The following is a 23,259-nucleotide window of genomic DNA, read 5'->3' on the forward strand; positions in this document are numbered from 1 at the left end:
CCCCCCCCCCCCCCCCCCCCCCCCCCCCCCCCCCCCCCCCCCCACACACACACACACACACACACACTCTCCCACACACACATGCACTCTCCCACACACACACTCTCCCACACACACATGCACTCTCCCACACACACACTCTCCCACCCACACACACACACATTCTCCCACACACACACACATATACTCTAGGTACAGTACAACAGGTACACCAGGTACAGGGCAACAGGTACGCCTCGCACAGAACTGCAAGTACACTAGGTACAGGATAGCATGTATGTGAGATACAGAACTGCTTATACTAGGTACAGGACTGCAGACAGACTACAGGAGTTATGTAATCACCAACTTATTTAACTGCTCCTTATGGTGAGACTGCCCAAGTGCTGGCCTAAGAGTACCAGTTTGATGCTACCTGTTTCAATGTTCTGAAGGTCAGAAAATAATTAATGAAAGTGATAACTTGTCTATGCAATTGTTATTTTAAGCAATTTTTTTTAACCAGAATTGATTGTCTAGCATCCTTACTATTAAAATCTTCTCTGTTAAACAATCATTATACATAGAAGAATGTTGGGATCTTTGGAATCCTCAATTGAATAAATGCAGTTTGACCTGTTGTGACATACCAGAGGTAAGCCAACCAATGACCTATGACACTAAATGTAGACACATCACATTGCAATGCGTACAAACTCCCACTCATATTTCAGTACAGCCTGCACAGTATTTGTGATAACCACTATAAGGCCCATGCAGAGTCACTAATTAATCACCTCAGGGAGTTTGTTGAGTATCAGTTTGCTTGGTAACAGGCAATGGCCTGCTATGGTAGAACTCATCACCTGAACTTGTATCAAGTGGATCCAGGGCTAGGCTGGCTCTAAACAGGTCCAGGCAGCAGGCTGTGGAAGGGTTCATCTCTGCCAACTGCCTGCCCTTCTTCCACCATTACATTCAATGCCCAAATAAAATAAAATATACACATCAAGTATCAGGGCCCCAAAACTCTGCAATGACCGCATCTCCATGAGGAATTTGCCAGCTGGTGCCCTGCGCAATCACCATATTGGAGTTTTCTAAGATCAGCAGCAAGGCATCTAATTTATATGTGGCAATTTGTCATCAACGCCAGTCAGTGCCAATGCAGCACATGCAGTGTCCATCAGGGCTCTCAATGCCTTCAGAGAGAGGTGGGCATCACAGGTGATACAATGCTTTATTTCACCCTCCAACTCCATCTTTATTTAGCTCCTTCCAACTCTCCCTCAGCCTCCCCCTCACTTTTGATGGGTTGCATTACTCCTAAGGAGCTTTGCATGTAAGCTTCTAATCCACTACGTGAGAGATAACTGGTGAAAGTAAAGCCACAGTGATTTGGTACTGGGAAAGTCATTCAGTTGTGTGTGGTAACATTCCTGGACATAAAACAAAAGCAGATCTAGATGGCCTTTGAAAGTAAATGTCTAATTGGCTACATGGGTGACTTACTCGTGGCAATTAATAAGTCACGGTGGACTTGGTGATGGGAAAGTCATTTGATTGTGTGTAAGGGCACTTCTGGATAAAAAAAGGAAGCAGACCCAGTTGTTGTTTTGGTTACACTTCAGTCCCAAGCTCTAATCTTCTGGCATTAGATGCAGAGGGGAGTGGGGAAGATTGGAGGATCTCCTGTTGGGTCAGCTTCTGGGCTTGGTCATGTTGGCTACAAAGAGGTTCAGGCAGCAGGCTGTGGAGGGGGTGGTCTCTGCCCCTCTTCCGCTGTTATGTTTGTGCACGGGTGTCATTGGAGAGGGAGCACACGATGTCCATCAATGCACTTAATGCCTTTAGAGAGAGGTGGGCACCTCAGAGGATACAACTTCCCACCCAACAAATCCAGTTTGATTTAACCCTTCCCTGCTCTCCCTAACCTACACCCTCACTTTTGATGGATCACATTGCCCCTAATGGGCTTTGCTTGGAAGCTTCTAATTGGCTGCATAGGTGCTGGTCAATAGTTTGTTTTAAAAGATCACGATGATTTGTTAATGGGAAAGTCATTCGCTTGTGTGTGATAACACTTCAAGATATTTAAAAAACAAAAAAAGAAGCAGATGCAGGGTCTTGTGGTACAGTGATATGATCCCTGCCTCTGGACCAGGAGGCCTGAGTTCAAATCCTACTTGCTTCACATCTCTGAACAGATTGGTTAGAAAATATCTTCAATGGCATGGAATCTATTCAAAAGTGATTCAATAGGCTGCATCCAGTGATAAGGGTGTTGGCTTATCATAAACAGCTTAGGTTTCTTTCCAGGGGGTTCCAGTAACACTGCCTTTTAAACTGGATTCAAGTCCCATCTGTTTTAGAGATGTGTAATAACATCTCTGGTCAGGCTGATTAGAAAATAAAGCATACCCAGCCTGTAATGGGCTTTGCTTGTAAATACCCAATTGGCTGCACGGATGTTTTATTGGTGGTGGATGCTAATTATAAACAAAAAAAAAGTCACAATATTTTTCTGGTGGGAAAACCATTCAGTTGTGTGTGATAAGACTTCTCAATATAAGAAAAGGAGAAAGAAATAAAGGAGACTCAGGTGGATCTTATAGAACAGGGCTAGTATCCCTGCCTCTGAACCAGGGGTTCTAGGTTCACGTCTCACTTGCTCCCGAGGTGTGTAATGACATCTCTGAGCACATTGATTAGAAAATATTATAATGCAGAACCAGGGCTCTTGTAACATGTGACACTGTCCCTATTTCTGAGCCAGGTGGCCCAGGCTCAAATCTCCCCCAAAAATGGATCTGCCGAACTGTCTGTCCCAGGCTGGGATGAGCCTATGTACACCATGAGTAGTGGCTCTATTTTGCTGTTCAGTAATAAACATTGTTTATAAATAACCATTAATCAGTATACAGGGGATCTTTCAGCATTTAGTGTCTGCCATGATGCCCAAATAAAATAAAATAGACACATCAAGTATCAAGGCCCCAAAACCCTGCAGTAACAGTGTCTCCATAAGGAGTTTGCCAGCTGGTGCCCTCTACAATCACCATATTGGAGTTTTGTAAGATCAGTAGGAGGGCATCTAATTTATATGTGACAATGTGTCATCAGTGTCAGTCAGTACCAATGCAGCTCAGCTGCCTCCCTGCCCCAAGCAGTCAGAAAATTCATTAGCTGCCCACAAAAAATTGTTGGGTGTCCAGACCACATTGGAGCCATTCTACTTATGTGATAATTCAATCTCCACTGGAACTTCTTACAGTGCTCTTACAATCAGTCAAGATCACATCAATGGAAATTCCGCATTGATATATGAATGGGAGTATGGCTGACTGATGCAGGTTTACAAACAGAACTCAGAAATCCCAGAAAGGCCAGGGCGTCAGGAATTCAGCAAGCTCTAACAAAAGCAGGTTGCCATGACAGGAATAACACAGTATGGAGCTGGAGGAACACAGCAGGCGAGGCAGCATCAGAGGAGCAGGAAAGTTGATGTTTCAGGTCGGGACCCTTCTTCAATAATCCTTGCCATGATAGGGTTAGGTTAGGGTGTGTTGTTTAGGGCAATTGCTTGTAACATAGTGATTTCATCCCATACTTCAGTCAACTTTTGCAAGCCGTTTCCACAATGTAAATCTAGAATGCTGGAAATGCACATCAGATCTGAATGAAAAGATAAGTTCCAGTGGGTGCCATTTTCGGAAATGCCATTAAGATGTCATATGAACCCCTCAGTAAAAGGGCAACCTAATAACCATTCCCAGATGCCTACCATTCTGTGGAAAAAGTTTCTGGTAAAATTGTGATCCTCACTGGCTATAAAGTGCAGCTGTATTTTTGATACTGCTTTCATGGCCCATCTTTTATTGACAGGTGTGGAGGAAATGCAAGATGCGCATTTTCACAGTGGCCCAGTTGGAAGATAACAGCATTCAGATGAAGAAGGACCTCACAGTGTTTCTCTATCACCTGCGAATTGTAGCTGAGGTGGAAGTTGTTGAGATGGTACGAGGACAGTAGTAAAATATGATGATAAGTGCAGATAAGTTGCTATTTGTACTTCTAAGTACTACCAACTAGAGACACATAAATGTCTTCCTTGGTTTCACCTGAAGTTAACTGAATTGAAGTGAATCAGGCAAATGGATTATAAACACTCCTCCCAACAACCCCAGACTTTATCCTGTAGATATTTGAGATATTTATGCAGCCTACCCCACTACTAACATTAATATATCACTCCCAGAATATTAAAATGATCAATTCACATGTTAATGTTTTTTATTGAGTATATTATTCTGCTTTATAGCATGACAGTGATATCTCAGCCTACACTTATGAACGAACACTGATGATGGAGCAGCGGTCACAAATTCTAAAGGAAATGCACCTAACAAAAAACGAGAGAGAGCGTGAGGTACCGGACCATTTATTTTGCTTTACAAGAAGTCTTGTTCCAACCTGTTTTGAATTGTGAAATCTTAAAATATTGCACACAGCACTTGCTTTCTATTGATGCTGAAATCCTGTTCGCTCACAAGAATCCTGTCTAATAACATGACAAAGACAGTCATTCGCTTGGCAAACATACCAGCTGACACTGATCACAAGAGCCCAAGTTCAATCCCTGGTCTGGGCTGAATAAATTGCAAACATTACGCTTGACACCCATTGGAGATAATATCAATTTACTGTGTCAATTTTATGAGAAACTTATTTTCATGATCAAAGATTGAAGGGAATGAAAATCAATCTGGCCTACACTCCCAAGATATGTGGGTCAATGATTGAGGACTATAGATTCATAACCTTATTGACTCTAACCTACACTTCTGGATAGCATGGCTCCTTTCTTGGATTATAGCAGCGTTGAGTCACCCTTTTGTACTTTCTATAAAGAATACCATGACAGATAGAGAATCGGGTAGTTAGGAAACTTCTGCTTCCCCACAGTGCCTGGCATTTCTAACAGTAATCAATTATAACATCTTATTTTTGAACATCAGTAATCCAAAATATAAATTGTCACAAATGTCGAAGAAAGTGATGGTGAATGAAACCTGCAAGCCAAGAAGTAACTTGCTGCCACATCTGGACATTTTTTTAGAATCTTGACAGCTTGGAAGCAGGCCATTCACCCCAGCGAGTCCACACCGAACAGCATCCAACCCAGACCCAATCCCCTACCCTCTCCCTGTAACCCTGCATTCCCATGGCTAATCGACCTAGTCTGCAGATCCCTAGACACTATGGGCAATTTAGCATGGCCAATCCACCTAACCTGCGCGTCTTTAGACTGAAGAATTGAAGTAAGGAAGAAAGATTTACATTTACATTGCACCTTTCACAACCTCAGGACTTTACAGCGAATTACATACTTTAGAAGCACAATCTTTGTTCCAATGTAGAAGAGAATCCCACAGTTTTGAGATCCTGAGAAAGATTTAGGGTAGGTGACGATGATGGGTTTTAATTTTAACAAAACTGGGATGTAGGGTGAAGATAAATATGTAGTCAGAGCAAAAGAGGAAATTCCAAAATGTTATTGTGCTTATCTCTTGAATTTAAAGCCAACCAAGTTACATTACACTGAGGAACAATAATGACAGCAAACTTTCATAAGCCACCATTCTGAGTTCAAGAAATCTCATCCATCATGAAAATGATTCAGTGCACACATAGCAAGACGTTTACTCTTATATTTACTTTGCAGTCACTTCTGTGCGACTCCTGATGTTTTAGCAAGACAAATTTAACTAAAACAAGGAACAGGATGAGCATGGGCACCTCCAGGACCATCATCGTGCTGATTGTTGCTCCACACACCGGAAGTAACAGAAAGGAAAATGCATTTACTATGTACCTTAGCAAAAAACCAACAGTAAATGAATGCCCATGTTGTCTCCATGAACAGTGCTCAGTCACTGCACAGTTGTGCCCATATAAAGGGTTCAATGCTTCTGAGGACCTTGTTCATTTTTGCTCTTTTCTATTATTCAGATTCAAAGCATCACAGATGAATCACGTGGTTCCATTCGTCGTAAACATCCCGCAAAGGCCAAGCTACGCTTGAGCAGCCAGGACGAGCAGGAAGGAGGGCCTGTTGAGAAACCCGAGGAGGAGGTATTATTATGATTATGGCTGATTTGTGGCTGTAAGAAATGAAAGCAGCCAGCCCAGGACTGTGGGTGAGATCAAGTCCAGAGCTGGGGAGGTCAAGCCCTTGTGAGGAGCGTTAGCCCAGCATGGCCAGGCACTTACTTTGTTTTTCCACTTTTAGTAAGAAGGATTATAATGTTCAATTTTTTAACCCTGTTTCTTTATTTTTCTGCTTGTGAGTACATGTGACAATAAACCTAATTCTAATTCTAAAGGACCTAGGGACACTGGTTCAAATGCCAGCATAAATTTAATTTTGTTTAGTTTTCACTCGATAGTTTGTTTCGGGCAAAATTGTGGGATCAACTGAGCAAAATGTTATAAGTGATGGTCTTCCAATTAATTCTTATTTTTAATTTTTTTTATCTAGATAGTAAATCCCTCCTTCCACCCCACAAGTTCTTTTGCCTCCACTGCATTATGCTAATTTTGATCTTGTGTGAAAGTGTTATTTTGATCTATCATTGAGTGATAAAGAATTAGAATTATTCAGCAACATTCATCAAGTTGTGAACTCCAGATGGGTTCTTGACTGCTTTTCTAACTGCAGCATTGATGCAGTCTTTAATTGGTGTTAAGAGAATGTGGCAGATGGTTGTCACATTTCTTGACCAAAGCACAGAAAGATGAAATAAAACCTGCTGTAGGGGGCTTGGATGGTGATTGCTCCAATGTTTCTGACAGTATGTGCACTATTGCTGGGTGGGCACAGTGATTTTCAATTTGGGAAGGGGCATTAATCCATTGTACCCATTCTTAATTTGAGACCTTCCAAACTCTATGGCCTCCATCACCATGAAGGGAAAAGCAATAATCTTTGAGAAACATCATTAGCTCCAGGTTTTCCCTATATATTGTCAATATCAGTTAGATACAAAATCCTATAATTCCCTATCTAACCCCATTGTGCAATTGCTATCACCATAAAGACTGCATTAGTTGAAGGAAAAGGTTAACCACTATCTTCTGAAGGCAGCTTTAAGGAGGTAATGAATGTGACCTTGCTAAGAACTTTAGGTGTCAGAGATTTGACTCTATCGTCATAATGAAAAAGTTTAGCACAATTAAAATTTGATCCCATGTCACCCCACTTGTTTCTCGCTCCTGTTCAATTCCCCTCATCTTCCCTCTTTTCAGGTTCAGTTGATTCACGACAAAACAGCTTCTACTCAGTCAATCGCCTCTCAGTCACCTGCTGAGGAGGTCAGCACACCCGGAGAGAAAGTTCACATGACTTGGACTAAAGAAAAATTAGCCGGAGACAAAAACAAAAACAAGGGGCCAGTCACACCAGAGGAAATCCGGGATCTTTTCAGTATGAAACCGTGAGTGTGCTTAATCTGAAGTAGAACAGGGAAGGGAGCAAATGGCTAATTAAATATCTAAACTTTCTTTACACTACAATAAATAACATCAGACTGAGGGCATTTCTATTGGTACAATGATGTTATGCAGTTATTGGCACTTCAATCGCTTAAATTTTGAAATGGTCATTTTTTCACTTAACGCTGCCAGTGAATGGGAGAATCTGTAAGTCAAATTTATTCCTTTTTCTTTATTCCTTTATTCAGCTCATTGGTACATTTGTATTTGTATGTCTTGTTTAACGGATATTATGTTCCATCACAATTATGAGATTTACGTCATTGCTTGGTTTTGGAACTACATCTTTAATTTAAGATAAAATAAGAATGTTATGTGACCTGTTTGAAGTCTTGCCTGACAGCAAGCTTGTATGGTTTGATTGTAAGAGATTACCTGAAGCCTAGATTGTTTTACTGAGAAAAAGATGCAAGGTGTTTACACTTGGAGAGAATGGCAGCAGCCACTGTACTAAGAGTTAATAGACTGAGTGTTTCCAATTTCCCAGAAAAGTATTGAGAATGTTAGTTTGTAAATAGTGCATTAAACTATCTATTCAGTTCTAAAATGAAAGAAAGTTATGGCTCTCAAGGATAGTTAATCAGCATTTCTACTTGGACATAAGACCAATATGATTCATGTTAACATAGAAATCAAGTTTGAGAGGAAAGGGTTTTCTATTCTGCTAGGATCTAGGAGTGGGAGAGAAGCCATGGGCAGAAAGACCATATGGTCCACCATAGAGGAGAATGAATGAGAACTCATGCTCAGATAAGAAGATGAAGTTCATGGGGAGTTCAAATGAATGTGGAAGATTTTTCCCTAGAGAGCAAAGTCTTCAGAAAAACTTGTATCATGAAAGACGGTTATAGTTGTGAAAGGAAAAGATCAGCAATAAAGCCTCAGGAACTGAAAACCATTTTGAATTGATTCTGGGAGAATTGACTATATACTTGAAGAGCAGAGCAACACATACCCAATAACAGGTTTTCTCATTTCTGTCAAAAAGTTCTATTCTGTATTTTAAAGAAATAATTTCCCAACAAAATTAGTGTTTAGTCATTGTGAATATAATTGGTTTGTTAGGTTAACATTTATAGCATGAAAATTTGTGCCATCTATTTAGCTATTAACGGGAAGTTCAAATTCCTTTTTAAATGTTATTGGTCTCTACAGTAATCAAAATAATTCTCAGAGTCCATTTGCACAGTTGCATTACACACTTGAGGTATTTTACTAAAGTGTTTCCTTTATTAGAACACAAAGAGGTGTCCAAAACAGCATTAATTTTTATCACTCTTGGTGTTCTGGAAGGGTAATTAGCTACAAAACCAGAGGCAAAATGAGAAAATTAGATTTACAAAAACAGTGCTATGATCTAGAATATAATATCTGAAAGAGTAACAGAAGCACATTCAACACTAATGTTTTAAAAAGGACTTGGCTAAATACCTGAAGAAAGACAATTGCAACAGTATGGAACAAGAGTAGGGAAGTGGGACTAATTGACTACCTCCTTTGAAAAAAAAAGAGAAGCACAATGAACTGAATGTCTCATCCTGTACTGTATCATTCTGTGAAGTAGCGCGCATAAAGTAGCCATCCTCTGCTTTTAGTCTTTAACTCCCGTGGAGTATGCTGTGGTGTTTGTAAGGAGAATTATGTTTTACAGCTCAATACCTTACTGGATGGGGGCTGGGTATTAAAATCAATTTTGTCTCCCATGCTTAGATTTTTACCTTTAAATATGCAGCTATGGGAGTCAGAGCAGTGAGATAACAATTTGTTGCCCCATTTTGTAAGTTATGTACAATAGTTTAATAAAGAAGTGCGTACATTATTTTGGTCAATGTGCAGTAATGCACCAGACAGAAAATGTTAAGCCTGTTTTTTTGATGCTGTGTTTTTATTATAGCGCAAGTTACTTATTGCACTGCCGTCTAATCAATTGATGCAATATTTTGTTTACTTTCACTTTTTTAACAAAGGGTAGCAGTCTTCTTATAACTCAAAGCATATGCAGTTTATTAAGCAATTTTCTGCCTGTTTATCTCCCTGTAAAAGTATATGTCAGTTTACATGCCTCTCTGTGCAGCACAGTATTTACTCCTCACTTCAGCAGTTTAATGATTCACACTACAAGTGCTGTTGGCTTTCTCTGTCAATCAGAAATCAGTCAAATGTCCGACGGATGCACACGGCAGTCAAACTGAACGAAGTCATCGTGAAAAAGTCCCAAGACGCTAAGCTGGTCCTGCTGAACATGCCAGGACCTCCGAAAAACCGGAATGGAGATGAAAACTGTATCCTTTCCCAAGGGACAGAAACTATTATGCAATATCAAGGCATATTAGTTTAAATTGGTAGCCTAGTGCCAGTGTTATGGACCAGCAATCCAGAGAGCCAGGCTAATACTGTAGGGAATTAAAGCAAAATACTACAGATGTTGGAAATTTGAAACTCCAGTTCTGAAACAGACTCAAAATATTCAGTCTGTTTCTCTCTCTGCAGGTGGTGCCAAATCTGCTGAGTTTCTCCAGTATTCCCTGTGGTTGTTGTTAATGACCTAGGGACACTGGTTCAAATGCCATCACAAGAATTGAAAACTGACTCCAGTAATGGTGACGATTAAACTATCATCCATAATGCAGCATGGTGGCACAATGGTTAGCATTGCTGCCTCACAGAGCCAGGGACCTGGGTTCGATTCCACCCTCAGGTGACTGTCTGTGTGTGTTTCCTCCCACAATCCAAAGATGTGCAGGTTAGGTGGATTGGCCATGCTAAATTGCCCATAGTGTTCAGGGACGTGCAGACTAGGTGGATTAGCCATGGGAAATGCAGGGTTACAGGGATAGTGTGGGAAGTTGGGTCTGGGTGGAATGCTGTTTGGAGGGTCAGTGTGGACTCAATGGATCAATGTAGGGATTCTATGATTCATTGATTTCAAAAACCCCTTTGATTCACCAACACCCCTCACCCCATGGAAACCTGTAAGCAACTGCCACTAGCATCCTTTCCCCCATCCAGAAGCAGTGGACCACTCAACACTTCCTACCCAAATAGGAGAGAATAGACAAAAGCCAGAAACAATAAGAAATTCTGGGGGGAAGAAGCAGATAGAAAGAGAAAGTAAAAATTTATCAAAGGAAAGATGCAGAAAGACAGAGAAATAGCAACATTACAATGGCAGAGGGTAGATTGGAGCATGACAATATTATCTGATTTGTGTGCAAAGTCACAGGAGATGGACTAGTGTGTACTTGATAAAAGGGATGAGGAATACAGTATAATAACAGCACAGTGCAAGTATCACAGGATATTCCAATGCACAAGTCATGATCGCAGTACAAATACTGCAGAGAATGCTAATAAACTAGAAGTGGCTGCAGGAAAATACTGGAGGGCTTTCCAGTAAATTAATTGTGATCACAGTGAAAATACTGAAGGAATTAGCAATAACCTACTTACGATTGCAGTAAAAATGCTGCAGGGGTTGCTAATAGACTAGAAGTGACTCAAGTACAATCACTGCAGGCTTGTGGTCAAACTTGTTGTGGTTGCAGAAAAAATACTGCAGGATTTACCAATAAACTGACCACAGTCACAGTAAAAAGCTGAAGGAAGTTAATACAAAAGTGGTTGTGCTTTTCAAATTTAAATAAAGATAGTTTTTAAGGGCAGTGTAGTCAGGGTGGAAACTGCTGACTGCATTTGTTAAATTAATATAAATGAAAGATGTATTTGCTTGCAGAGATGTGAAAAAAGAAACAGTAATAAGTACTCTTTGTGTTCATTAGCGTTAGGCTCAAAAGTAAAAAGTGCAATTATTTAATTAGTTTTATGTTTGATGTTATAAATCCTTGAAGGACACAACAGAATGGTAGAATATAGAATGATTACAGCGCAGAAGGATGCCATTCATTCCATCATGTCTGTGCTGGCTCTCCAAATTAGCCATTTATCAATTGTCACTTATTCAGTTTCTTCCTGTAGCCCTGCATATTCTTCCTTTTCAGATAATAATCCAATTCACTTTTGAATATCTCAAGTGAATCTTCCGCCTCTACACTTTCAGGCAGAGAATTCCAGATCCTAACCACCTACTTTGTAAAAATTTGTCCTGGTGTTGCCATTGCTTCTTTTGACAATTACCTTAAATCCAAGCTCTCTTGTTCTTGATCCTTCCACCAATGGGAACAGTATTTTGCTATTATTGTGACCAAGTGAGGAATAATGAATCTTCTTAAACAGCCTCATCAACCCGCACCGACTTCATTGACTGTAGTGAGAATTTTTAGCGTTTTTTTCAAATGCAGTTATATTATACTTCAATTAATACAAAGCAAGGAGCTAATTGCAAGGTTTTCCTCAGTGTTTGAAATCGGAATTATTTATCAGCCCCAATAAAAATAATAAAATATGATATCAAAGACACACATAAGCACAAGTATAAAGTTTAAAAAAGGGAGAGTGTTTAGTACAAAAAGTAGAAACGAGAATAGGCAACTTACAAAACTCTTGGAGTTCTTGATGAGTTAGGTTTCAATCTGAGACTGTAGTTGTTTAATTGATTCTTGTTTTTCTCAGCAGTAAAACCTATGGATATATGTGAGTGTTCATTGAATGACTGGTTCTGCTACTCACTTTATCACTGGGCCCAGCTTTTTGAGACACTGAGAGAAACTGTGAGAGAGTAAACTTTCCAGTTCTGCTGTAACAAATCGATTTACTTTTCTCTGCTCCTCCTAAAAGCTGTTGCTTAAAATACAGTTCATTTGTGTATTCTCATTTCGAGCTCCACGGTTTCTTTTTAGTGCTGGATAATTGGCAGACAATTTTCATCCTGATATGTGAAACTTCCAGAAAGGTGTAAATCAAAAAAGGAGATTCAAATCTGAATGACTGGTTTCAGTTATTTTGATGGCATTTTAATTTCAGTCAGACTAGGTCCTGTTCATTGATGGTTTAATGAACTGGCTCAATCTGTGGTCAGGTGATCACTACAGCTATCTTAATACAGTGTTTTTACTTTTTAAAAACTATCTTAGTCCATGAAAAATCCCAGATGTGAAAAACCTGATGATAGAAGTCGAAAATTGACAGCTCATTTTTGACATGATCGTAACACTATCTACTTTGTCTAGACACCATATGATTTTGAATTCCACATTTTCTCTCAATCTTCTATTCTCCAAGAAAACAGTTAAACCTTCTCTGATCTGATCTGCAAAACTAAAGTTCCTCATCCCTAGAACCATTCACATAAATCATTTCTCGACTCTATTTCCTGCTGTTGAGACTGAATCGGTGCTCTAAACAAATCTAACATAACTACCTCAATCTTGTACTCTATGCCCATATTAATAAAACTTATGATTCTGTATGTTTTATTAGCCATGCTCTTAACCTGTTCTGCCGCATTCCATTCTGTCCTGTCGTATTCAATGATTTATGCATTTATGCATCCAGGTCTACACTATAACTGCACCCCCTTGAGAATTGTACCCTTTGTTTTATACTGTCTCTCCTGCATACTTTCTACCAAAATTAATCACTTCATACTCACCTTCATTAACTTTCATCTGCTTCTGGTCTACCCTTTCCACCAACCAGTTTATTCTTCTTCAAATTTCCGCACTATTCTCACTGTTGTCAGTCCTTCCAAGTTTTATATCAGCCACAAGTTTTGAAATTGTGCACTGTACATTAAGATCTTAGTCACAAATACATATCAGGAAGAGCAGGGGTTCCAGCACTGGCCACTGAGGGACTACCACTAGAAAGCTCTCTCCAGTTCAGAATGCATCCATTAATTGTTACTCTGTTTCCTGTCACATAGTCACTTTCATATCCATATTACTACTTTCTGTTTTATTCCTGGAACTCAAACATTTCTCAGTGTTGTGCAGCACTTGATCAGACATGTTTTGTAAGTCCGTGAAGAGCTTATCAACAACATTACCCTGATCAACCCCAAGATCATAAGAAAAAAGCTGCACCAAATAAAACACTTTTGGTCTTAACAAATCCACGTTGACTTTCCTTTTGCTCAAGTGCCCATTAATTTTATTCCAAATTATTGTTGTTTCTAGAAGCTTTCTCACCACTGAAGATAAGTTACTGACCTAGAATTGCAGGGTTTATCTTCATACCTTTTTAAAGTAATTGTAACATTTACAATTGTCCAATCCTTTGGCATCACCCTTGAGTCTAACAACGACTGGAAAATTATGGCCAGTGTGCCTGCAGTTTTGACTCTCACTTCCCTCAGTATCCTTGGATGCATTTCATCCATTTCTGGTATATTATCAATTTTAACTGCAGACAACCTATATAATACCTTTTCTTATCAATTTAAAATTCTTCAAATGCCTGAATTACTTCATTTTTCACAATTCTGACCAATGCAGCATGTTCCTCCTTAGTAAAGATAGATGAATAAAACAGAATTAATACTTCTTCCATGCTCCCTGCCTCCATGCAATAATCCCCTGTCTGATCTTCAAGCAGACCTGCTCCTCTTCTTTGCATTTTTTCCAAGTCCATCTGCCTACAAAAGATCAAGTAAAATAGTGACAAGAAAAATTTGCATTTATGTAGCATCTTCAATGTAGTATAGAACATAGAACATAGAACATAAAACATAAACCATAGAACATAGAACAGTACAGCACGGTACAGGCCCTTTGGCCCACGATGTTGTGCCAACCTATTATCCGACTAAGACCAATCTACCCTGCATAACCTACATTTTACTATCCTCCATGTGCCTATCCAAGAGTCACTTAAAAGTCTCTAAAGTATCTGACCCCACTACCACTGCCGGCAGCGCATTCCACACGCCCACCTCTCTCTGTGTAAAGAACCTACCTCTGACATCTCCCCTGTACCTTCCTGCAATCACCTTAAAATTATGCCCCCTTGTAATAGTCATTTCCGCCCAGGGAAAAAGTCTCTGACTATCCACTCTATCTATGCCTCTCATCATCTTGTAAACCTCTATCAAGTCACCTCTCATCCTTCTTCGCTCCAATGGAAAAAGCCCTCGCTCCCTCAAAAGACCTGCCCTCCAGTCCAGGCAGCATCCTCGTAAATAGCTTACCAAAGCACTTTGTGCAAGCATAATCAGAAAGAAATTGACACCAAAACATATTAGAAATATTAGCTGAGCTGAAGCTAAGATTGATCAAAGATATAGGTTTTTTGGGGATATTCTTATGGAACAGAGAGAGACTAAAAAATGAAACTGCTTCGTGAGGAAACTTTGGGTCAAGTTTGGGTCATCCTTGAAGGCAAGAATGATAAGAGTGGAGTGTGAGGCTAGAATTAGAGGAGTGCAGAGAACTCAAAAGAGTCATGATGAAGCAATGGAGGAGGTTGAAGAGATGGGGGTGGGGGGAGACCATGGCAGGATTTGGAATCAAGGATGAAAATTTTAAAATCAAGGAGTGACTGGATGGAGAGCAAATGTAAGTCAGTGAGCACAAGGGTGATGGGTGTTCGTGTAGGTAGGATTTCAGTCAGCAGGGTTGTCAATGAGTTCGAGTTTATGGATAATTGTTCATTTAAATTGCACATGTCTGCACTAGACAACTTGAAGTTTTGATCTGTGCAATGGATTAAGTCTTGTTGTTTGATATCACCTGGATGTTTGTGGGAGACGGCAATGTTTTCTTTGACAGATGTTGCAGACATGGAATTCCTGGAGGTGTTGACAGAAGGTCTGGATCGGGTGCTGTTGGTTCGTGGCGGGGGCCGTGAAGTCATCACCATTTACTCCTGAGCTCCAGACTGCTGCCAAATTTCGCGCAATGAACCCATCACAGCTTTTTATCAGCAACTCCCAGTGTCTTCTCAATGTGTAGTGTTTGACATGCAGCTAAAAAAGACTTCCTATCCAGCTCCTGGTAACAGTTTTTGTAAAATGTTTCCCTTTGACGACAGGATAGGAAGTAGCACTGAACAGATAAGGAAGGGGAATGCTCACCTACATAGCTTCTTCTTGACTTAAATGACTTTGCTTATTGTTGTCCTTTCTATGCTTCATGTTTCCTAGGAATTCTTCATTCAAGTTGCAATATTAGAAAACATTTAGGGTCACTGAACACTTTTAAAACTATCATTAGTGTACATGGACACTCTGTAGGTGTAAGGAACCAGTTATAGGGTGTATAGCTATTACTCAAATCAGAAGCATTTGCATGAATGGACAAAATCTTTCTGAAAAAAAAATTACAATTAAACCCTTTGTACATTGTGACCAGATTATTCCATGGTCCAGCTGTAAGGATACAAACAGGATAATCCACCAGTTTTGGTACTCCTATACTTCACAATAGAACATCATGCCAAGGATTGACTTGCATGCATCTGTGATGCAGCCTTGTTAATCTGCAAATATTCAAACTGGTTTTATGGATTGGTTTTCATCCAAGTCAAGGCTGATCTATTCAAAGTGGGTTCTGTTTCCAAAGGGAACCAGGGCAAATAAAAGCAGAAAAATAACTCTATTTTTTCGGTAAGGGGTGGGAGGGTAATGGGTATTGAAGAAATAATGTAAAATAGACTATGGTATATTAGATACAAATAAAGTAAAAATGAAATAAAATAAAATGTAATATGGGGAACAAAAACTAGGGTTAGCAGATGTAATGTTCAAAATGCTTTATTTTTATTTCACTATGTTAGTGTTCATTTTGGTTGTACAGATTAGTAATACAATAATAACCCTACTCCTAATGTGTGAGTAACTGTAACATTTGTGCTTGTTTCAGTGAGGCAATAGTTCCCCATTGATCTACGGATTAATTGGACTTGTTAAATAGATGTGAAAATGCTCCAATCATTATTGTTACACACATCATACTTTGGTGTGTATTCTCTAATAAATATTGCTTCAGAACACAAGTTTTGTAGCATGCATTTCAAAATATCAATAAATAAAATTAGCATCCTTTTTAACATACTTAGACTTCTTAAAGAAGTGGTAATTACTTTTTGTCTGCAGGAAATGAAGGCGAAAGATAATTATGAGCAATATTAATATATTTTCACAGATAAACATTTTTCACTGACCCTAAAAATAAAGAAATATGCAATTATTGCAGGTTGTGTACATACAGTTATTTTCTAACTAAACTATAAATAGCAAATTACTGTAAGCTGCAATAAGGGCTGTGCGATAGTACTCAAATTGCTGTGCAAACCTAAGGAACTTATAAAGCATTCATTTATTACAAGATTCTGAAATTAAACATTTCCACTATGAAAATCTTTGTATTAAATAATAACCCTGAAATGCACATGATTAGCATATGTCATGTACCGTATTGTATACATATTTAATTTCTCATTTTTCTTTCCATAACATATCAACATGATTATTCGTACTTTGGAGTTGTGTCAAATGTATGACTAATTAACTGAAATAATTTTAAAAATTTAAATGACAGCATATCAGATGAAATGATGGCTTTGGTGGCTTGCTCACAAAAATTAAAAAGCTGTGTCTTGTTAGCATTTCCCTTTGATAATTTTGTACATATGGTATTTATTTTGTCGCACTGCTACAAATGACAATTGCAGTCTTTAGTTTTTGACCATTCAGTGCATTTAATCAGGGAATCCAATCAGAATCGATCTAATTCTATCAGAGCCCAAAATATCTCATCTGGACAAAGCAAATGGAAGGCAAACAAGTAACTGACACGTTTACTAGAGGTACAGTATAACGGAAGTCAATCCATCGCAGCAAAGGTGAAAAATTGAATCTGAAGAAAAGCAAATTGTGAAAATTAAATTCTAGCCCAAACAAGTGGACCTTAGATCTCAGACTGAAACAATTAATTGCAACTGAGAAAGTTTAGACCTTGCAGTTCGAAAGAGGCCACTTGGACCATCAAGTTAATTGCTGTCTGCTGGGCAAACTGGTTAGTCCCATTCCACATTCTATCCCCATGACCCTGAAAGTCTATTTCCCTAAATTTCCTATCCAATATCCCTTTGTTTTTAACATGCACAAGACAACATGAGTCACACTTTAACATTCCATTGGAAAGGTAGCATCTGTATAACAAGGCACTCCCTCAGTACTGCATTGATGTGTTTGCCTAGATTCTGGACTCAATGTCAACTCATAATCATCTGTCTCAGAAGCAAGAGTGCAGCCATTGAACCAAGACTGAGGCTTCTTCTTATAGGTTATTGCTAGAGGAATGGAGTTTAAAAACAGGGAGGCTATGCTGCAGCTGTATAGAGTCCTGGTGAGGCCACACCTGGAATACTGTGTGCAGTTTTGGTCTCCTTACTTGAGAAGAGATATACTAGCACTGGAGGGGGTGCAGAGGAGATTCGCTCGGTTGATTCCAGAGTTGAGAGGGTTGGATTATGAGGAGAGACTGAGTAGACTGGGATTATACTCATTGGAATTCAGAAGAATGAGGGGAGATCTTATAGAAACATATAAGATTATGAAGGGAATAGATAAGGTGGAGGCAGGGAGGTTGTTTGCACTAGCAGGTGAAACTAGGACTAGAGGGCATCGCCTCAAAATAAAGGGAAGCAGATGTAGGACTGAGGTCAGGAGGAACTTCTTCACCCAAAGGGTTGTGAATCTGTGGAATTCCCTGCCCAGTGAAGCGGTTGAAGCTACCTCGCTGAATGTTTTTAAGGCAAGGCTGGATAAATTTTTGAACAGTAAAGGAATTAAGGTTTATGGTAAGTGGCCGGGTAAGTGGAGCTGAGTCTTAAAAAGATCAGCCATGATCTTAAATGGCGGGGCAGGCTCAAGGGGCCAGATGGCCTACTCCTGCTCCTGGTTCTAATGTTCTTATGTTTTTTTTTCATTACTTCTATTATGTCCAGTTCCAGTCACACATCTGTAACCACTTGTGTTTCACCCTTGTGTTACAGAGCTCAAAATACTCTCTCTAAACACAACGTAAGTTAGAAAAGGCACAATTGAAAATTATACTGTTAACTGTGGCTCACAGTCCAAATAGACACGATGTGATAAACCTGATGAATAAATGCTAGGGAAGGAATCTCATATCGACAGGATAAATGAGAGTTTCTGGCAAATGCTGTCCAATACTGGTGTGAAAAGGAAGGACATTGAATAATTGGTAATGTCTAATAATTATACTAGGAAGGCATATTGAACACTAGATCTAGCAGAGGTCACTAATCTCCACAGGTTAAAATTGATTTTCAGAGATCCTCAAACCTTGGTATTCTCATGAAAAGATCCAGAAAATCCAAAGATTTTGACCTGTAGCAGTTCTTTATATTTGTTGATTTGCTCATTGATGGTTCCTTTGAATGAATGCTAATAATTTTTTTTTTAAATGATAGTGACAGATACACCAGAGGGAACGAATGGTCCATGCATGAAGTTAACAAAGGAGGTCCCAGGAGAGGTAATATTAATGAGGGGTATTACAGGGAGTGCTGAAATTGGCAAGGGATCTTGGAGTCCTGCAATTTAGAGGAGAGTGCTTCCCCACATACCCAGATCAGTGGGGGAGTGATCTGATGGGCCTTCCATTTACAATGAGTGGGTGACATTATTTGGGATATAAGGATGAATCTTTTTGTTCTTGATATTTATAGGCTGATTATGAACTGTAATGATATTTACTGGTGGGGTGAATTCTCAGGTCTGTCAGTTTTACAATTCAATTACAGTTGTTTATCATTCAAACACACATTGATTTGAAATAAGATCAGCAATTCAGAGACATATTTATGGAGGATTGGTATTTGATAACTTGATAAACATGCAAATATAAGATGACATAAATATTCAAAGCATCTTCTAGTTCTCCTTTTCCTTCTGAGAAAATGAAATCTATGACAAATAGATTTTTTATCACCATTTTATTTTTAACATTTTGCCTCCACCAGGGAAGTATCTGCCAAAAGAGGAGAAATGAATGTTCATTGTTTGACAAAGAATTTAAGAAACAGTGCCATGCAGTTTGTGGCCACAGGGTGTCACCAAAGTGCTTCAGACACTAACAACTTTTTTTCATATTATGCAGTGGTTTCCCCATATTATTGTTCATGATTTGAACAGTTTAATAAAAAACGAAACTAGATTTGAGTCCTTAAACAATTTTGGAGTTCTTTGGTTTATTTTGGAGAATAACTATTCTTTTTTAGATTTCATATTTTTCCAGCGACATCAACACCAATAATCACAAACGGTCTTTGCATTCTGCAGTGTATCATGAACAAATTTTAAGTCAACAAAAGTTGTAACACAATCTAATTGATGTATTGCTGCTTAAATTTATTGGAATTCCAACAATAAATGACAGAATTATCATTGACTTCTTGCAGTTACAAGGCATTGCAGTTGTGCCCTATTGGCAATAAGCAACAATGATACACACCTGCCCAAGAACTATTCTGCTCTGACGATGTGCAAAGAAACAATATCTATATAAAACTCCTATCATCCCACATTGTCCAGATACCACAGGAGGCAGAAGCTAATGTCAAATTGATTTTGAAATACTGAGGTAAATCATCCAAGAGTTTTTCAGAATTTCAGATCACAACACCCCTGTCAAACTTCCTTAGAGTCTAAAAATGACAATTGTAATTAAGGTCACACTGGAGCACTTTTGTAAGGAAAACATAAGCTCAGAGAAGTTGGGCCTGGAATGTAAACTGTCAAAAAGCATTCTGGCTCCCTGGCAAGTTGAATAAACTCTACCAAAACTCAAATCGACGCTTACTGTTCAATTTGTCAATTTGTTGTAAATACTTGTCTTTTACTTTTACAGGAATTATCTTTACAGGTATATTAGGACAGTTGCTAATAGAATTTGCATGATTGAATAGTGTCTAATGATAGAGCAGGGAAATTTCTAAATGCGGCTGGAAAACAAAAGTGCCATCTAATGTCTCGCCATATCTGTAGGATTTTACCAGACAAAGCCCAATAGTGCTTACACAATTATTACCTTCAGGTATTTACTGGCCAGTCTCTAATACTACACACAGATATTTTACTGAGAGTTTCTAACAGGGTACACAGTTATTTTACTTGTCACTAAGTAATAGTATTTATGGATAGCTGTTGAAATTTCTAACAATATGCAAATGCATTTTATTAGCTTGTTTCTATCAGTCCTATTTACAAATTCTAAAGTTAATTTCAAATATTTTACAGAATAGTTACTTTAAAGGCCTCAGCTATTTACTGGGTAGGTTATTTTAGCTGGTACCGACTGCATTTTCCCAGTGTTATCTAGCTAAGGGTGCTGTGTCACAAAAACTCCACATCCTCATCAAACTATCCTCATTGACTAAAGTTTATACATGACCATTCTAATTTGCTTAAATATTATCAACAACTTTAATTAGACTGACTATTCTTCATGTGGCATGGGTACCTTGACGTGACTCGCTATCAGTACAGATTTGTTAAAAAGAAGCTAAAGAGAACGTAATTATCGCTAAAATTATTGCTGACCCTAACCCTATCGCTAAAATTAAACTGTATAAAAGAATTATCGCAGTCTGGACACTAAGTCGACCAGAACAGAATGAACATTTGCTGAAGGAGCATAAAGTCAAGGTATTGTTTATTAGCCAATGTTTTCTCTCAGCTAATTTAAATAATTACAATCAAAAAGTGCTATTGACTTCAGAGTACACGACATTTGCTTGACATATATCAGCAAGAAATCTACTGGTTTCAGCCACTGAATGGTCCTTGTCAGAGTTCAACTGGGGACAAAAATATCCCTAAAACTATATTTGATCCAAGTTAAATATGGCTGTTTCCTTTGGTCAACCCTATAAGGCCCAAGATGTTGTAGTTATGGTGCTTTGATCATCTTTGACTAAGAGAGATAGTATAATGAATGGGATTATTTATATTGACTGCTTTAGCAGCCATCAAGGAAGGTTTGATCCAGCATAGATATTTTGTAAACAACCTGTCAGGAACATCATGACACACCTTTGGACCAGTTGGGACTTGTAACCATTATATCACCTAGTCAGTCTTACAGAGGGGGATGAAGGGAGAAAACTATGTATAAGTCAGCAATCGCACTATCACTGGCACTGACTCAAGTTTAAACTCATTTCATTTTTGGAGTGATGATGTTAGCTGACAGATTTAATTAAATATGAAAACAGTGTAATATTCAAAATTCCAACTTCCTTGTGTTAAATGTTATCATGTATGCCTTTAGGTTAAGTCAGTTCTAAAAATGTTGGCATATCGTTCAAAAGTAAAATGTGTTCCTTGTGAGTCACTTTTCAATCATAGGGTTGCTCCTTAACAAACATTATTGCACATCAGATCTTTGTCATGTTTTTTGCTGAAATGCAGCTGACATCCTTCAGTAAGCAGTCAAGCCTATCTTAAATTCTCCTCGCTGAACCTAAAAAAGTTGTTCCAGGTTTTATGTCTGTGAATTGGATATTTTAATGTATTACAATACAATTGTAAACAGTTTCAAGCTGAATGTGGAGTCTGCCTAAATACTGAAATGTGTTGCATGAGATAGGGCGGTGGCCACAATTATAGGGTGTGGAATCATCAAATAAGGAGTTGCTCAGTGAAGAACATGGCCGTTGAGCTCTGTTCCAATTACCAAAAGACTTGGTACTGGTTTCTGCATTGTACAAATCAGCCGAGGGTTTTACAAAACAAAGTATTACAATATTACAATGTAATCCCCGTATTTGGTTTGGAAAATAAACCAAGCATCAGGTGAGTATTTTGTAAAGTGGGATTAGATAATATAGACGTCTATAAAGAGTTGGGGTAGAGATGGAGAAAAATGGTTCTGTCTTTGTACTCCATTTCCGTACTGAAATGGAATGTGAAATAACTCAAAATGTCAAAATCCATTCCTCATTCAAACTCCAACCATTGGCGAGATTTAAACTTGGGCCATCAAAAGTCTTTGTGGTGAGACATCTATTTGTTTTGATGAATGCAAATGGGAACTGGGCTGGAAAAGCCTCAAATAAAGCAACAGGAAAAATGCAACAAATATTGCTGTTAGTTACATGCACAAGTGCATTTGCAAATATCTGTAATCATTGAAATTCTCCAACAGATATTAAATGTTATTTATTCTGTTTGACCAATATTAAATCACAGTAGTCTGAACATACTGCAAGGAATTGAAAGAACCAATGGGTAATGATAGAAATAACTCTATCAGAGGAGAGTTCCCTGTGTATAAATGTACACCACTGATAACAAGCATAAATAAACCACATAATAGAGTGATTACCATCTCTGCAAACAAAAGAAATATGTTCAAGTCTCACACCTCTTTTGAGTTACCAGGGAGTTTGGGAGGCTATTGATTTCTCAATTGTAACACTTTCTTCAATCAGTTGACTTATCAACCAATCAGCACCTTTCTCTCCTAGAATATAAATTGTTGTGACTGTTTGAAATTTGGCATTCTTGCCAATTTATACTGATCAGTGCAAGATCAAAAATCTTCAGCAATGTTTCTCTTTTCTGCAATATTCAAGTCCTGCACTACCAAGTGACTACTTTCAAATCCTTAGAGTTTTTGTTTCAAGACTTTAGGAACAGCATTAAGGCTGAAGATCAATAATAATAACCATAATTATAAAGGCTAAAAAAAGACCAAATGTTTTACAGAAAAAAAAAGTGCCAATGTTTGAAACGCTGACTCCTTAAAACATACCACTTTAGATTCTATGTTTGTCTGAATTCTTACTTAATTCTGTAGT

At 38.6% G+C, this 23,259-nt stretch overlaps 1 protein-coding gene across 1 annotated transcript in view; it reads left to right on the plus strand.

Moving 5' to 3' along the window:
* LOC109911932 (solute carrier family 12 member 5-like) overlaps positions 1 to 15,298 on the plus strand; it is a 328,602-nt gene extending 313,304 nt beyond the window's left edge. The window contains 7 exon segments of the mRNA XM_048608592.1: positions 3,865 to 3,996; positions 4,301 to 4,408; positions 5,992 to 6,114; positions 7,288 to 7,475; positions 7,666 to 7,680; positions 9,682 to 9,815; positions 15,207 to 15,298. Coding sequence (XP_048464549.1) covers positions 3,865 to 3,996; positions 4,301 to 4,408; positions 5,992 to 6,114; positions 7,288 to 7,475; positions 7,666 to 7,680; positions 9,682 to 9,815; positions 15,207 to 15,298 — 792 coding nt within the window.
* The last annotated feature ends 7,961 nt before the right edge of the window (positions 15,299 to 23,259 follow it).

Source organism: Rhincodon typus, chromosome 19, assembly GCF_021869965.1.
Source record: "Rhincodon typus isolate 14 chromosome 19, sRhiTyp1.1, whole genome shotgun sequence".
NCBI classification, from domain to species: Eukaryota; Metazoa; Chordata; class Chondrichthyes; order Orectolobiformes; family Rhincodontidae; genus Rhincodon; species Rhincodon typus.